This window comes from Cervus elaphus, chromosome 21, assembly GCF_910594005.1.
Source record: "Cervus elaphus chromosome 21, mCerEla1.1, whole genome shotgun sequence".
Lineage (NCBI taxonomy): Eukaryota > Metazoa > Chordata > Mammalia > Artiodactyla > Cervidae > Cervus > Cervus elaphus.
The window spans coordinates 14,878,744-14,895,773 of NC_057835.1; the positions used below are offsets into that span (position 1 = coordinate 14,878,744).

A 17,030-nucleotide genomic window follows, 5' to 3' on the forward strand; every position below is an offset into this window, starting at 1 on the left:
GGAAAGATAACTCCGTGTTGATTTTTCTGGTCCTCTGTTTGGGTATGGAGATCAAGCAATTGCTGTTGGTCCTGAAGTGTCTTTCACTGACAATCAGCCCCATGAGACAGAACACTCAGGAGCTGTCGGACGATGACTTTGGGCAGGCCATTCATCGCTTGCATTCACCGACAGCAGAATGGTGGTCTTGCATGTCTCAGAAAATTTGTCTAACATACCCGTTCTCTCCATGGAGAATGCAGGGGGCTGCTCCTTTGGAGTGCCTGGAGCTGACTTTTTTTTTTTTTTTTTAAGTGACATTTTCTATTTTATTTTTTTTCCCCCATACGGAAGTGTAATGTGGATTAGCATGTTTGCTGTAGAAAATTCAGATGAACTGACAGAAGAAAGCACGACTCAGCCATGTTTCTTTCTACGCTCGTTCTGGTTTGTGTCTTCTCAGTCCCGACAGCACAGGTAGGGGGTGCCCAGCTGCAGTTCTACAGCCCTCTTCCTGCGTGTCTGCCCTCAGGGTGATGTCTGTTCCAGGAATTCTGGGATGGAGAGACCTGTCTTGCTGTATGCAGGCACAGTGACAAGTGGAAACTATGGCCCCAGTGCAGAAGAGCTGGGATATGCCCGGGCTAGCCATAACTGCACATTTCTTAGCAAATCCCTTCATTTCTCAGGACCTCATTTTATTATCTATGAAACAGAGAAGATGATTCCTACCATGTCTGTTTATGAGTTGAAAGTGTTAATTGCTCAGGCGTGTCTAACTCTCTGCAATCCTGTGGACTGTAGCCCACCAGACTCCTCTGTCCATGGGATTCTCCAGGCAAGAATACTGGAGTGGGTTGCCATTCCCTTCTTCAGACGGTCTTCCCAACCCAGGCATCGAACGCAGGTCTCCTGCATTGCAGGCGATTCTTTATCACCTGAACCACCAGGGGAGTGGTTGTAAAGTGAGATGAAGATTCTTTTGCCACCTAGAATGCACAGTACCTACCCTAAGGGGAGGCCATGAGGGCCAGTAAGGAATGCTTTTCCCCAGTGACCAAAACCAGAGTCCAGGGCTTCCCTGCTGGCTCAGTGGTAAAGAGTCCACCTGCCAGCGCAGGAGACACGGGTTTGATCCTGATCCGGGAAGATCCTATATGCCTTGGAGCAGCTGAACCTGGGAGCTGCAACTGCTGAAGCCCACGCGTCCTAGAGCCCGTGCTCCTCAACAAGAGAAGCCAGGGCAGTGAGAGGCCCGCACACCGCAGCTGGGGAGCAGCCCTGGCTCGCCACAGCTGGAGAAAAGCCCGCACAGCCGCGAAGACCCAGCACAGCCGAAAAGTGAATGAAGTAGCAGTGGAGGAGCCCAGCCTAGCCCTCTCGACCGCCTTCATGTGTTTGCGCTGACGTCCTCCCCTGAACTCGCTGGACTCGGTCCTTGTCGAGGGCAAGAGCTTTGCCTTTAGACTCTGCTAACATTTCCTCTGTGCTTCTGAAATTCTGAAGTCATAGATCCCTTTATAATCTGACAATAATGGGTTTTCTCCTGAATTTTTAAAAACTTTTAAAATTTTTATTCATTTAATTGGAGTATAATTTCTTTACAGTGATGTGTTAGTCTCTGCTGTACAAAGCGTGAGTCAACTCTGAAGTATACATAGATCCCTTCCCTCAGGAGCTTCCGTCTCACCCCCACCCCATCCCATCCCTCTCGGTCATCACAGAGCACAGAGCTGAAATTCCGCATAATTTATTAACCAGGAAGCTAAAGCTGGGAACCACTAGGCCACAAGATGCACCCGAGGCCACAGACATAATGACCTAAATAATCTTTGTATCTCAGTGTGGGTGTTTGATGCACGTTTATAGTGAAATGTGAAACCATGTATTTTTTTAAGCCATATTTTTTAAAGTACATGTTTTTATGAGAAAACTTGGCTCCGCTGGGTGATGGGCACTCCTGCTGCGGGAGACTTGAGTGGGAGAGGAATTTGCTCGTCTCCTTTGTAGCTTTTTCAGGGGCCAGATCTAAAATTGCCTCAGGAGCCATCAGCAAAGCAGGTTGTGATGTGTATTTGATCTGGCAATTAGGAAGCCTGAATAATGGAGCCAGAGGACAGAACATTTCTGCTTCTGCTATGATGGAGTGATGCTCAAGTGCTGTTTAAATGCTGAGTAATAGCCCGGTGGAACACCGCGGGCATCTTTTCTCGGGCTCCGTGAGTTAATGGGTCTGTCAGTGCTGCAGAAAAGTGAGTTTGCATGCTGCGTTTCCAGATAACACCCCGGGAGCTCAGGCAGATTCCTGCAGAAGCTCGGCTAGAACTTGGAAAGAACAGATCCAAATTCGAAATGACCTTGAAAAGGCAGAGGGATGACTCACTCAAAGTGGCATGGAGAAAGGCAGTTTACCAAGAAAACAAAATGTACACAGGGCTTTTCTGTCTCCAAGGATGTTGCCTTTCATCTTAACCAGTGCAGGGGGTGGGAGCAGATGGGGAAACGGAGGCCCAGGACGTGAAATAACTGCTCAGAATCAAGTGGATGTTGTATCCCAGAAAATACAGACTCTTAAGTCCAGAACTCATTCCCCAATCACATGGTGGTGACGAAATTAAAGCAGGTTGTTTTCGGGGTCACAGGATAGGTTTGCTGGTTTCATGGATTGGTGTGGCAAAAGAGATCTGAGCCTGTGTGATAATGAACGGGAGTGGAAGGCAGTGCTTTTAAATTTAGCATGCCTGGTTCTAGACCAGAGACAGTGAACTCTGGAGAGACCCATGGCCCCATGTTAGTCTCTTCTTAACCCCTGGGTACTTGATGGTGCCTTGGCAGTAGGCTGTCACCTCTTACCTGAAGCGTACTTTACCCTGAATCAGCTTGTTAACTATATATCCTTTAGGTTGCTGCTCAGTTCCCATCTCTTATGAAGCCTAGTCTGCTGCATCCACGCTCTGCTGTGTGTTCATTTATCAGATGCTGAATGGGTACCTACAACCGGCTATGTTAAATAGTAATATCTTTTCACACAACGGAAAGGAAATAAAATTAGAACTCTTCCTTGTGCCGTACGAATGCATCCATTGCTGATGAATTGACTGTTTAAATATTAAAAAGAAAACTGAATTAAATACTAGAAGGTTTAGGACATACTGTAAATAATGTTAAAACTCTTCTTCCTGCTGTATGAACAAATAACATTGCACTGGATTAAAGACTTAGATGTTTAGAAAAATACTGACCATTAGAAGGGTTAAGGAGTAGAAGCAAGGCAGGAAACTCTAAAGTCTTTTGAGTAAAGACTGATATATTTGGGATTTCTCTGGTGGTCCAGTGGCTAAGACTGGCTCCCAATGCAGGGTCCCCAGATCGGGGAACTAGATCCCACATGCTGCAGCTAAGAGTTTGCATGCCTCAACTAAAGATCCCACATGCCGCAATGAAGACCCGGTGCAATGACATAAATAAATATTTTTTAGAAACGAGTGTATTTGACTACATGAAATTTCAAAGGTTCATGGCCATAGGCACCATTGAAAAGTGAAAAGACAAATGGGAAAAAAAATCCGTGACAAGTATTACAAAAAATTGCCACCCCTTAAGCAAAACAGTCTTTTTATAATAGATATGAATTATGATAGGGTTTATTGTAGATTATCACAATTAAAATAATTAGATTTAATTGTATTGAATTTCTCAATCTTTATTCAGTAGGGAAAAAGCAAGCCATGGAGTCTTACATAATACCACTTTTTTTTTTTTAAATGAACTAAGAAAGAGGAGAAAATCTATATGTGTGTGTATATTTTTTATGTGTAGAAAAAGTTTACAGATTATTAACTTGGCCCGTTTCAAGGAGATGATTGAAGAAGAGGAAAGAAATAATAATTTTTATCTTTGTACATCTCTATAGTACTATATGGATTATTTTTGTAATTTTAAAAACAAATGGAGTTAATTTTGTGCAAGTATGATTTGTGCTACCAGGTATCTGTAGTATAGTATAAAAGAATTTATTGCTTCCCCCTCTATGCCAGCACTATAATTTATGACATGTATTACATGGCCTTTTTTTTTTTATTGTAGTTATAGTTCATTGTTTTTTCACCCCTGGCACATGGCCCATGCTGAGTCTTCTTTTGAAGGAAGAAAGAAGGCTTGTTCCAGGAGAATTCACTATGGGCACGGAGCACTAACTTGTATGTCAGACTCAGCCCTGGGAACTGGTTGCATAACAACAGATTATACAAGGCTAGGAGCCTGGGTGTTGCAGGAGATTGAGAGCGAATAACAAGCTTGCTTGGGAGGGCACAGTTGTATCTGATCTTGAAAGAGGCAGGCTGGGCCTGGAACTGTGATGGAGTTTGGTGGACTGGGAACTTGGGCTAGGTTGTATAACCATAGTACGATAATACCCCTACTTAAACTGTCCTCCTGAAGATTTTTTCTAATATCATAGGGATAAACTGATAAGCACAAGTTGCTCTGGACTCTTGGCGTAGAAGATAACTTGCATAAAGATCTTGGAAGAGAAGCTAGGCTCCCAGGAGAGAGAATACAGCAAACTGAGGAAGTGAGTCTTGCTTTGCAGGGAGGAAGGGGCAAACTCCAGGAGATAGTGAAGGACAGGGAAGCCTGGCATGCTGCAGTCCCTGCAAAGAGTCGGATGCGACTTAGTAACTGAACAACAGCATCAGGGGCTCCAACACGTAGCCAAGTCTATTAATTAGGCTCTAACCAGTTAGAGCCTGTTAAGGGCACAGGCTCGGGGGGCTTCCCTGGGGTCTGGTAGTTAGGACTCCGCGCTCTCACTGCTATGACCCTAGGTTTGATCCCTAGTTGGGGGAACTAAGATCTCCATGTTTCATAAACAGCCAGTGTAAGCCAGGCAGAGAGAGGCACATTATTGACTCTCTTCATCCACTGTACATACTAACTCTGTTAGGTAGGTATTACTGCAGCTAAGCAGAGTCATCGGAGATGGTACAGAGATTGCCCCAGATCCACAGCTGGTAAAGTGGAAGACCTGGGGTTTGGGCTACAGTTGTCTTATGTACCTTTGTTGTTATTGTGTTAGTCACTCAGTAGCAACCCCGTGAACTGTAGCCCTCCAGGCTCCTCTGTCCATGGGATTCTCCAGGCAAGAATACTAGAGTGGGTTACCATTCGCTTCTCCAGGGGATCTTCCCGATCCAGGGATCAAACCCAGGTCTCCTGCATTGCAGGTGGCTTCTTGTGTACCTTGGAGCCCTCCAAAAAAAGCCATCATATTTGGATTCTCTTTGAACATCCATCACATCAGAACTTCAGCCCTCAATCTCAGGGTGGATAGAAGTAGTAAAAGTAAAGATATTTTTATGGAGGGTTGCTATGTACTTTCTGGATATCATCCACCACAGTTCACATACAAAGCCAAGACCCAGAAAACTTAGGTGCCTTTTCCAGGATCACACACAGCCAGGCAGGACCAGAGGGAGGTTCACACCCAGGTCACCGCAACACCCAGAATTGTGTCCCTCCACCAGGTATGATGCCTCTGTGAGCGTTAGATTGCGGTGATCCAGGTTGGGGCTGCTCTTTAGGAGGGATTTATGATGCGTGCCTTCCAGGCCTGATACTCATTAAATAGCAATAATCCTCTGTGGTTGTCTAGCGTCCTCTCTTGTTGTTACTGTTGCCGTTGTTTTCCCCCAAAGAGCTTTCACTTCAGTGATGACATCTTTTACCTGTTGGTAGGCAGCCTCCGGGAGTAGGCTGGGTAGGTTTCATTAGACCTGTTTTCTAGATGAAATTAAAGCCCCCAAGAGCCTTAGTCACCTGACCAGGGTTGCACATAGGTCGCACTAAGACCTCAGTTTTCCAGTCCCTCCATCGCTTGACATCTGGCTCAGATTAGAAAGCATCTAGGGGTTCCAACTGCCGACTCATTGGAAAAGACCCAGATGCTAGGAAAGATTGAAGGCAAGAGGAAAAGAGGACAGCAGAGGATGAGATGGTTGGATGGCATTACCGACTCAGTGGACATGAACTTGGGCAAACTCCAGGAGACGGTGAAGGACAGGGAAGCCTGGCATGCTGTAGTCCCTGCAGTTGCAAAGAGTCGGACAAGACTTAGTAACTGAACAACAACATCAGGGGCTCCCCAACACTTAGCCAAGCCTGTCGGTTAACAAGGCTCGGGGGACTTCCCTGGGGTCTAGTGGTTAGGACTCAGTGCTCTCACTGCCGTGACCCTGGGTTTGGTCCCTAGTTGGGGAACTAAGATCTCGCAAGCCACCCAGTCAGTCAAAAATAACTCAGGCTCTGCAGTCAGCACGTGTCATCACCACTTATTAGCTGTGTCACCTGATGTGACTTGTTTAACCTCCCTAAACCAACTTCTGCATATACGAAAGGGGGTAATGTTAGCATGTTCTTGTGAGCATTAAATTCTCAGGAAAAATATCTAGCACAGTTCCTGGTACAGTGAGTCATCAAAAAATTTAGCTACAAGGGGACTTCCCTGGTGGTCTAGTGGTTAAGAATCCGCCTGCAGGTACAAGGGACGCGGATTTGATTACTGACCAGGGAAGATCCTACATGCCATGGAGCAGCTGAGCCTGTGCTCTGCAACAAGAGAAACCACTGCAATGGACCTCTCATGTGCAGCAATGAAGACCCAGCACAGGCAAAAATAATAAATAAACCTTTTTAAAATTAGCTATCATTCATTGTTACAATTATTATTGTTGCTATAATAATTATATTATTGTCATGGGCCAGGAGGTCTGTCTTTTCCTCCTTTCTCCTTGATATTCATTCAGCCTTTCATGTAATAGATTCCACATAGTTATTCATATTCCCATGTCTGTGACCATCTTTCCTGAGTCTGTCTGTGGTAAAGGATGGGGTCTGGAATCCAACGAAGCTGGGTCCTCACCTGGCTTCAGCACTGAGTTTCCCTTTTCTTATCTGTAAAACAACTGTCTTAGGTTTTAGAATATTCTCTGTGTCGTTATTAAATGACAGTGACAGAATCAGAGGTGGGCTTGGCGGGCCAGTCAGGGAGGGTTTGTGAACGTTTCCCAGGTTGGTGAAGTCTTAACAGGGTGACAGGCAGATGCCCCTCAGAGAAAGGCCTGTTTAATCATTGTTGTGCTTCTGAAAATTCTAGGGAAGGCCTCAGTGGAGAAATACAAGGTATTTTAAAGAATGCTGAATTTAATGTATTCCCAAGGCACCTACTACTGCCAGCCACTGGGAGTGTAAACTCTTGAGTGCAGACGTCGGTTTCAGAATATCGTTGGAAGCCCCTGCCGCCCAGCCTAGGACGGGCAGCCTGCTGTTTGTCCCCGCCGCTGTTGTTGTCTTTGTCATAGTAGAAGTGTATCGAGTCTGTTGTATACCATTCAGTATCTTACTCCATCTCTGCAGGGTTCCTGTGAGGTCAGTACCGTCATTACCTCCATTTCATAGCATGGGAATGAGGTTTAGAAAAAGGTGAAGTTGCTGGGTCAGTGCATCACGAAGTATCACTAATAGGCCTGAAAATTGAACCTGAGTGCGTCTCACAGCTCTGAGATTAAAAAGCCCTAATTTAAGTTCGCTTATGTGTTGTGTGGCCTTGGGCTTTTTTTTTTTTTTTTCAGTATCTTCCCAATGAGGATGATAACAGTACTTATCTCATAGGCTTGTTAATAAGCGTGATTGAAGGAATGTATGTAAGGTGCTCAGTGCGGTGACCGGCATGCTCAGCAGTGGAGTAGGAAACCACTACCTAGATATTGCCGTGGTGGTTAAATGTGTGTGTGTGCACTGTGCACAATCGTGTCCAGCTCTTTGCCTCCCATGGACTGTAGCCCACAGCTCCTCTGTCCTTGGGATTTTTCAGACAAAAATACTGGAGTGAGTTGGTATTTCCTCCTCCAGGGGATCTTCCCGACCCAGGGATCAAACCCTCCTTTCCTGTGTCTCCTGCATTGGCAGGCAGGTTCTTTACCTGACTAAGTGTTGAAATCCTGACTAAGTGGCCCTTTCTGGTTCAGTTGTTAAAGGTACATTATTTTGTTCTTTCATCAGAACTGAAAGAAGTAACATAGCACTTGCTGTCTTATATTCTGCAACTATACCCTGAATGGCAGAAATCTCCTATAAATACTAGAAAAACATGGGTCTCCATAAGAGATGGATCAGATTTCTCTCTAACCTTATTTTTTTTTTTTCTTTCCTTTTATTCCATCTCTGTCTTTACCTGTTTCTCCCAGCCTCTACTTTTAATATTTATTTGTTTGACTGGGCCGGGTCTTAGTTGTGGCATGTGGGATCTAGTTCCCCGACTAGGGATTGAACCTGGGTCCCATGCATCAGGAACTCAGGAGTCTTAGCCACTGGACCACCAGGGAAGTTCCAACCCCAACCCCTACTTTACCAACTTCCAAAAGTCATCTGGCACTTGAGTAAAGTTCTTAAAACAGGCCGTCCTACTCTCTGAGATATCCTGTACCAATTCTCTGCATCCCGAGTCCCACCCATGCCTACACGGTGCTCCCCTAGCCCAAGGCCTTCATTTCCCTCTTCTTCCCTAAACCCCTGAGTTTACATTCCTTTCAAATTGCTTACTGTGCTCTGTAATCTGTCCCTCCCCTCTGCCTCCACCAGGATCCTGCCTCCTTGCCCTCTGTGCCTGTTGAAAGCCTGCTTGGTAAACCCTTAATTTTGTACAAAGGGATGTGTGTGGTTATATAATCTTTCGGGTGAATTGTCGCTGTTGGCTTTATAATGCAGTATATTTAAAAAATACTTGAAACATGGGAGACATACATTCCTATGTTATTTGATATGAAACACATCTCGATACTGTAATTGATCATGGGTCTAGAGGTAGTAATGGCTGATAATTTAGGGGCATGTGCCAGCTTGCCAGGCACTGTTCTAAGCACCTTATATTTAACTCCCATCACTGAAACCCTCAGTAGAATTAGTAGTAGTATTCTAAGATTTAGCTCACTAAATTAGCTGTTCTATTTTCAGATGTGTAAAGTTTCATATACATGTGTATAGATTATAAATGTGGGACTTCCCAGGTGGCACTAGTGGTAAAGAACCTGCCTGCCAATGCAGAAGACGTAAGACAGGTTCGATCCCTGGGTTGGGAAGAACCCCTGGAGGCGGGTAGGCAACCTATTCCAGTATTCTTGCCTGGAGAATCCCATGGACAGGGGAGCCTGGCGGGCTATAGTCCATAGAGTCACAAAGAGTTGGACACTGAAGCAACTTAGCATTCATTTGTGGCCTCACTGACTCAATGGACATGAGTTTGAGCAAGCTCCGGGAGTTGGTAATGGACAGGGAAGCCTGGCATGCTGCAGTCCATGGGATCACAAAAAGTCATACACGACTAAAGTGATTCATTTGTGGGCTAAACATACAGGACCCATGATCTTGCCTAAACTTATCCAGTCTTACCTTCTGCCTCTCTCATCACGTTTTTATTTCACCTACCTGATAAGCGTAATTCTTCCCAGAGTTCTGGTGTGGGTTAAATACAATATTGTGAAAAGCATTTGGGTCAGAAAAGGTTCTCAGCCAGCTTCCTGTGACCTCGCTCTCTGCCTTGTCCAAGTCCATGTTATTTTTTGGTGACTCTGTCATCCCTCATAAACTGAGAGCTTCTCATAAAACTTCCTAACCCCTCCATGAAGTCCAGATTCAGGATAATGGCTGTGGCGAGGAAGGGGAGGAAGAGGTTGGAACTGGGTAGTGTGTGGGGGAGAGAAGAAGCATGCTGAAATAGTTTGTCTTAACTGGCTGGTGGTACCTGGGTATCCTATAATCTAAAGATGTCAGTGCATCCTTTGAAACATGTTATAATTTCGAGCAGACACAAAGCCTGCCACTTAAAGCTTGCCCCTTAGGTTTTACTTCTGAGACCCTTCCTGTGAAAGCAGTTGAACAGGTATCTGAACCCCTTTTTTGCTGACCTCCAGAGCAGGAGAGGATGTCAGGCAGAGTGGGCTTCTCAAGGGCGTGGTGAGGCCCTTGGCCTCAGACAAACGGTACTGGGGTGGCTCCAGCTTACGAAGGAGGCCAGGCGTGTGCCTCCTGTCTGCAGCTGATGTAGCCTTTCTTTTGTGTCTCTCAGAGCAGCTTTGCGGGCAGTAACTAGAGCTGCATTTTATCTTTTTTAATATCTCAACCCGAAATGCTGACATCCACCCTAGGCATCATGCATTTCTAATGTGACAATTCGAAGCTGCTTGGGCCTCGTTTCATTTCACTGGATGCTGTGATGCTCGTTCCCTTCGTCGTAGTTTGACTTCTTTCTGGGGCATCCACCAGTCCAGGCTTACACTGTTGCTCCCAGGCAGTTATTGAGGGTGTGTTTGAGAGTGAAATATTTTTAAATTATTTAGTGTTCAATTAGTGAACAACCCAGGAGACTTAAGGAGTGAATGCTTCTTAAATTCCTGAAAGGGTAATCGACAAATCCAAGTCAACACCTCTTTACTGAGCCCTAGCTTCGTAAGCTGAGCTCCCTGACACGTGAGCGGTGTGTGTTGGGTGCGGATGCAGAGGTGAGCCACCGGGAAGCCCTGCCTCTCGTGGTCGGGGGGCAGGGAAAGAGCAGTACTTAGGCGAATATGATGTGATGTGGTGGAAAATACTGCAGTAGGCAGAGCATTATGGGCAAGGAAAAATCATTGCCAAGTAAGGGGAGGCTTTAAAGAGAAAGAGCTGTCGTTTGAATTAAGCCTTTAAAGGTATGGTTTTGATAGACAGTTTTGTGTTCATTTATTCTTTTTATAATTACCATTGTATCTGCTGTGGACCTCCATATAAGCTCATGCTTCCCTGTACTCCAGCACCGGGAAAGAGGCGTGCAGAGCTGAGCCCAGGGAACTGAAATGGTACCTCCTGTGCTCACATGTCCTTGGTCGGTGCCGGGTTACTTCAGGGTGTGGGGATGTGCAGTACCCCTTTCCGTAAGCCTGCAAGGACTCGGAACATGGGGAGGGACAGTGTCTGTCACGAGACTCACGGGTCAGACACACAACTCCCCAGGATCACACTGGGTGCCATGCTGGGAACAGACCAGAGGCGGTAACAAGGAGCTTTTGCAGGAAGGGTTGTAGTGATGGAGGCAAGAAATGATGGATGGTGTTGGATAAAGTTGGTAGTCATGGGAGTGGTGAGACGTTGTCAGATTTTTGTTGTATTTTTAAAGGTAGAGGCCAGGGGACTGCATCTGGGGTATGAGAAAGAAACATGAGGTCTGACTTGTTTCCTGATGATCATATTTTCTTAATTGCTTGAAAATGGGATGGTAATTTAACCCTTCAACCTATGGTGCATCTGTGGATTAATTGGGGTATAAGTAAACTCAATGCTCTGATAGCAAAGAGAGGAAACTGCCTTTGACAGAATGGGACACTTAGCATGCTGCCAACCACCTTCTAGATATGTTCAGGAAAGAATGGATCCAGTTTCTTTGCTTTCTTTTTGAGACTGTCTGGTGATCAGTCAGTGTTCAGAGGAACTTGTCATTGTGGCACATAACAGCTCAGACTCCTCTTTCTTCTTCTTTTCAGAACATGTACAAAATGAAGAAAACTATGCACAAGTTCTTGATAAATTTGGGAGTAATTTTTTAAGTCGAGACAACCCAGATCTTGGCACCGCTTTTGTCAAGTTTTCTACACTCACAAAGGAACTGTCCACACTGCTGAAAAATCTGGTAAGCCATTTCACAAGTAACTTTTAAAAATTGCAGCCCTATCAAAGTAAGTAAGATCATAAATTAAACAAAGTAATAATCCTCTCCCCAACCCTTGATCCTGGGGTCAAAAAAATAAAAATAAAAAGCTTTTTTAGTCCTTGATATGGAGTCACATTTAAGGAATTTGTACCACTGGTCCCACTTATTTTATAGCAGGGTAGAGAAACTGGTTAACCTGAACTCTCTTCCACATTCCCCCATTGTTTGCTTTTGTGTTTGTTTAGACAAGCATTAGTGACTTTGGCTTTTTAATTTGTTGAAAGAATGGTGATTATTTCTGTGTCAAACATACATGTCACGGTTTACTTGTGTGAAGACCATCATGCATTTCAGCCCCTGATTTTCAAATAATTAACTTCTCCCAACTCCCCATATCCTTTTAACACCCTCCCAAGAAAAAAGATTTTAAGGTTTGGGGAATCTGTGCTTTCAGAAGTAGATGATGACAAGAAGAATTCCTAAAAATCTAAGACACTGGAGCTGACCTAGGAGCAGACATGAGTATGAGATTTGTTGTTTAGACATCAAGTCATGTCCAGCTCTTTGCAACCCTGTGGACTATAGCCGGCCAGGCTCCTCTGTCCATGGGGTTTCCCAGGCAAGAACACTGGAGTGGGTTGCCATTTCTTTCTCCATTGGATCGTCTGTTCCCCAGGTATTGAACCTGTGCCTCCTGTGTTCCAGGCAGATTCTTTACCCCTGAGCCATCAGGGAAGCCCAGAGCGTGTGGGTGGGAGACCCACCTGCCAGGCAGTGTTGTCTGTCTGTCCCCACGTTGTGCACACCACCCTCCCTCACCCTCACACTGCATTCTCTCTAGCACAACCACCACAGCTGTGTATGAATTAATTTCATCAGGCCTCTATTCCTAAGTCCCAAGAGGTGGGGCAGTGGGAGGTTGAAAGATGCCAAAGGAAAACTATATCATAATTTTGTTGGCTCCTTTTTGAAACAGAGGAGCTGTTTCCTCCTCTTCATCTCCCCAGTCTCTCAGCATTGTATCTTTGCCTCCTTTCAAGACCCAGAACTCAAGCTTAAAATGCCTTGATCCTGAGTTATTCACTCATATCAAACAGACCTCTGTGGTCTTACGTGAGACTCTTGTCGCAAATCTACTTGGTACAAATGGCTACCTTACAGATGATTACACTCTATTGTAAAATAAAGACAACCTTTCTATAGTAAATTAACTGGATAATTTGACCAATCAAATTCTTCTTTTTCCTGTCCCACTAGATGAATATATGTATGTGTCTGTCATCCTGACAACTTAATTTTAATTGGTAGTTTCATGCCACTGAATTATTCTTATACAGTGACAACTAATCATAAAGAAAATAAAGGTTGAAAATAGAAATACTGGAAATAGAAATACTTCAGAAACTGGAAAAAGGATAATTTTGATTATAGGGCCTTTGTGTTCCCACACTTTGGAGTTTATTTGACAAACCCATGATATTTCATAATTCTGAGATCATTTAAATCTCTCCTATTCAGATAGGGCCTCCCATTTCTTCTTCCTCGGGGCATTGCCTGCCTTTTTGCAGGTGTCATTGCCCAAAGGTGCTGTGATGGGAAGAAAGGAAGTGAAACAAGACTCTGACATTTCCCTTTGGTCATAGCTGGTAAAAGGCTCCAGCCTCGGGAGGAAGTTCTGTTTTCCCCGAGATGGGTGTTTTCACAGGAATATCTTGCTAACCTTTAGTTTCCAGGAGACAAAATATGTTTGGTTTAAGTCAGTAGCCATCACGTCCACATTTCCTGGGCCAGTTCATCTCCATACTTCCCTGTCCTGTAGGTGCCTTCAGCGAAGAGATTCCTGTGTGGATTCAATGCCATCAGTTGCCATTCAGTCATCATCTTTGTTTGCTTACCTCTGTGCAGAAACAACTGATATATATGTGTGTGTGTGTGTGTGTGTGTGTGTGTGCGCGTGTGTGTATATATACATATATACATATTTATTTTCTTTTTTAAGATCTGTGCATTTTCTGTGTTGGCTGCACTAGGTCTTCATTGCTGCGTATGGACTTCAGTAATTGCGACTTGCTGGCTCAGTAGTTTTGGCACACAGGCTTCGCTGCCCTGCAGCGATTGGGATCTTCCCAAACCAGGGATCAAACCCCTGGCCCCTGCATTGGCAGGCGGTTCTGAACCACTGCAGCACCGGGGAATCCCACCACTGACACGTTGTGGGCACTCTGAGGAGCCCAGCAGTGGGCTTCCTGTGGACTTCTCAGTGAATGACACAGTGGTGGTGATTATGCCTTGTGTCCAGGTGAGGAACCAGAGGCGCGTCATGCCAGCGCCTTGTCCAGGCGTGCTGTCAGTAAGCAGACGTGAACCCCGCGTGCCGGCTCTGCATCCATGGTCCTTCCCAGCCTTTCCACACCACCTGCTCTGGGCGTCTTCTTTCCCTAAACGTACCCCAAGCTGCAGGCCTCCTCCTTCCTAAGTCTAAGAAACAAATCAAAAGAAATTGCTGGAAGGTTTCATTCGGTTAATTTGAAATGAAACAAAGTCATTTTCCCAAACAAGAAGGTGGTGGCAGGGAGCTCCTTGGTAGCTTGAAAGAAAAGTAAAAGTCGTTCAGTCGTGTCTGACTCTTTGCGACCCCGTGAACTATATAGTCCATGGAATTCTCCAGGCCATAATACTGGAGTGGGTAGCCTTTCCCTTCTCCAGGGGATCTTTCCAACCCTGGGATTAGAACCCAGGTCTCTCGCGTTGCAGGCGGATTCTTACCAGCTGAGCCACAAGAGAAGCCCCCCTGGTAGCTTGGTGATTAGGATTCTGGGCTTTCAGTGCCATGGCCTGGGCTCAGTCTCTGGTTGGGGAACTGAGATCCTTCACGCCTTGCCATGCTGCCAAATAAAAAACAGATGGAGAAGGTGGTGGCATTTCCACTGAGGGAGCAGATAGAAGGATCAGTGTGTGCCATAGCCAGTTACTAGGGGAACACTATTCTGATTGAATAAAGTCAGTATTCAAAAACCGGGAGTTTGTACAGCCTGACAGGAGCCAGCAGCTTCTGCTTCCCTTTTTCTGTCTTAGAGGAAAGGGAAGAGGGAACCCGGAGGATGGACGGGGCCACGCCCCAGAGCAGGGGAAGCAGGGGAAGCCTAGCCTCTCGGGGAGGGAGGGGTTGGTTGCAGCACCTTCAGTCCCATCATGAGTTTGGAGGGAGCACCCCTGGGAACCTGTTTTTCTCAGGAGATTGCTGGAAATCTTACTCACTTAGGCTAGTTATGAAAGCGGGAAAACTTAAGCAATAATGGATCATGTAGAAAGTAAGATGAAAGATCTGTTGGCATTTTTTAGACTTCTAAATTGTATCCTTAGTTCAACCAGCAAATACCCAAATGTCTTTTGCGCTGGGGTCTATGGTCAACCCTGGAAAATGTTATTTTCTAATTAGAAGATTGCTTTTAATGGATATTTCCATAATTTATATTTAAACAGTTGTTTTTATGGGGGGGGAAGGGTAGATTTTAGGGTCAGGGCTAGCATTCTGCTTTTAACAAACTGAATCTAGATATGACTTTAAGCAGTCTGTACGACAAGCGTATCGTGTTTGGGAGTTTCTGTAGGGTTGGTTCTGAAAAACAGCAGCTCACTAAGGGCTGGTGACTGTCTGAGTCACCGTTTAAATTTTTGTTTCTCCATACTTGCGGTGATTGTGGAAGGTAGAATGATCAAGTGAGATGTTATGTGAAAATCACAGATGTTGGTGTCAGCGTCACATGGGCTGAGGCTGGCTTTTATTAGCCAGCTTCTCCCTTTGAGCTAACAGAAGTCTGAGGACTGCAGAGTAGATGGCAATTGCAGCTGATGGTCCTGTGACCTTGTACCGATCACGCCCCAAGCCAGGTTTGAGTAGCTTCGTCTTGCCCCCCACACCCCCCACGTAGGAGCTTGTTCTGTTTGTTTGTTTGTGTTTCACTGTGCCTCATGGCTTTCAGGATCTCAGCTCGCCAACCAGAGATCAAGCAGCAGTGATCAAGCAAGCGCCAAGTCCCAACCCCTGGACCGCCGAGGAATTCTTGAAAAGGGTTTTTATAAAAAGGTCTCTTACCTCTTAATACAGGATGGGAGAGGCTGTGCCGTGTTAAGCAATGGGAAGAACATAGGTTTTGGTCACAATCTGACCTGGAGTCCCAGAACCCAGCTTTCTAGCCTAAGGCAGGTTACTTAACTTTTTGCTAATGCTAGTTTCCTTATCTGTAAAAAGAAATGATGGTATCTAAATTGTGTCTTGATAGTAATGAGACTCCATTGAGATTCTGGAGGCAAATCACCAAGCATGATACCTGACAGATGGAATTCACTGAACGCTTACGTGCTTTTATTACTATTGTTTGTTACTATTGTTTATATCGTCTCTCTTGAGCTTCCCTTGTAGCTCAGTTGGTGAAGAATCTGCCTGCAATGCACGAGACCAGGGTTCAATCCCTGGGTTGGGAAGATCCTCTGGAGAAGGAAATGGCAACCCACTCCAATATTCTTGCCTGGAGAACCCCCTGGACAGAGGAGCCTGGCGGGCTACAGTCCATGGGGTCACAAGAGTCGGACATGACTGACTACACCACCACTTGATCTTCATGGCAGCTCCCAGTGTAATGGCAAGAGTGGTGGTCATATCCCGCTTTACAGATAAGTGCATCAAATCTTCAGAAAATAACATGCTGGGAAAGTAGTGGAATTAGGATTTAAGCTTAAATTCCCTAAGGATCCCACACATGGATTCAACAGTGCTGCCTCCGTGAATTATCAAAGTGGTAACACTGCCTCTGTAGACTGTGGGCCTGGAGGAGGAAACGGCAGTATTCTTGTCTGGAGAACCCCACGGACAGAGGAGCCTGGCGGGCTATAGTCCGTGGGGTCGCAACGAATAGGATGCGACTGACTGCGCGTGAGCGCAATAGACTGTGGGCGCTAACGGCCCATCTGACGCCATGACGGGAACCTGCACCAGCTGCCACCCAACTCCTTTCTCTTCAGCTTGCAGAGTATCGACACTCTCTCTACTTCTCCCTCTGGTGTCCCTCATTGTGCTTCTGCTTAGCTGCTCAGTCGTGGCCGACTCTTTGCGACCCCATGGATAGTAGCCCACCAGGCTGCTCTGTCCATGGGATTTTCCAGGCAGAAATACTGGAGTGGGTTGCCATGCCCTCCTCTGGGGGATCTTCCCAACCCAGGGATCAAACCCAGGTCTCCCGCATTGCAGGTGATTCTTTATCATCTGAGCCACCAGGGAAGGCCTTCCCTCATTAGTAAATTATATATATATTACACT

The 17,030-nt window shown here is 45.6% G+C and overlaps 1 protein-coding gene across 3 annotated transcripts in view; it reads left to right on the forward strand.

Moving 5' to 3' along the window:
* ASAP1 (ArfGAP with SH3 domain, ankyrin repeat and PH domain 1) overlaps window positions 1-17,030 on the forward strand; it is a 328,169-nt gene that overhangs the window by 208,800 nt on the left and 102,339 nt on the right. For all 3 annotated transcript variants that reach the window (XM_043879145.1, XM_043879144.1, XM_043879146.1), the window contains one exon: window positions 11,547-11,692. In XM_043879145.1, coding sequence (XP_043735080.1) covers window positions 11,547-11,692 — 146 coding nt within the window. The remainder of the gene's footprint in view (window positions 1-11,546; window positions 11,693-17,030) is intronic.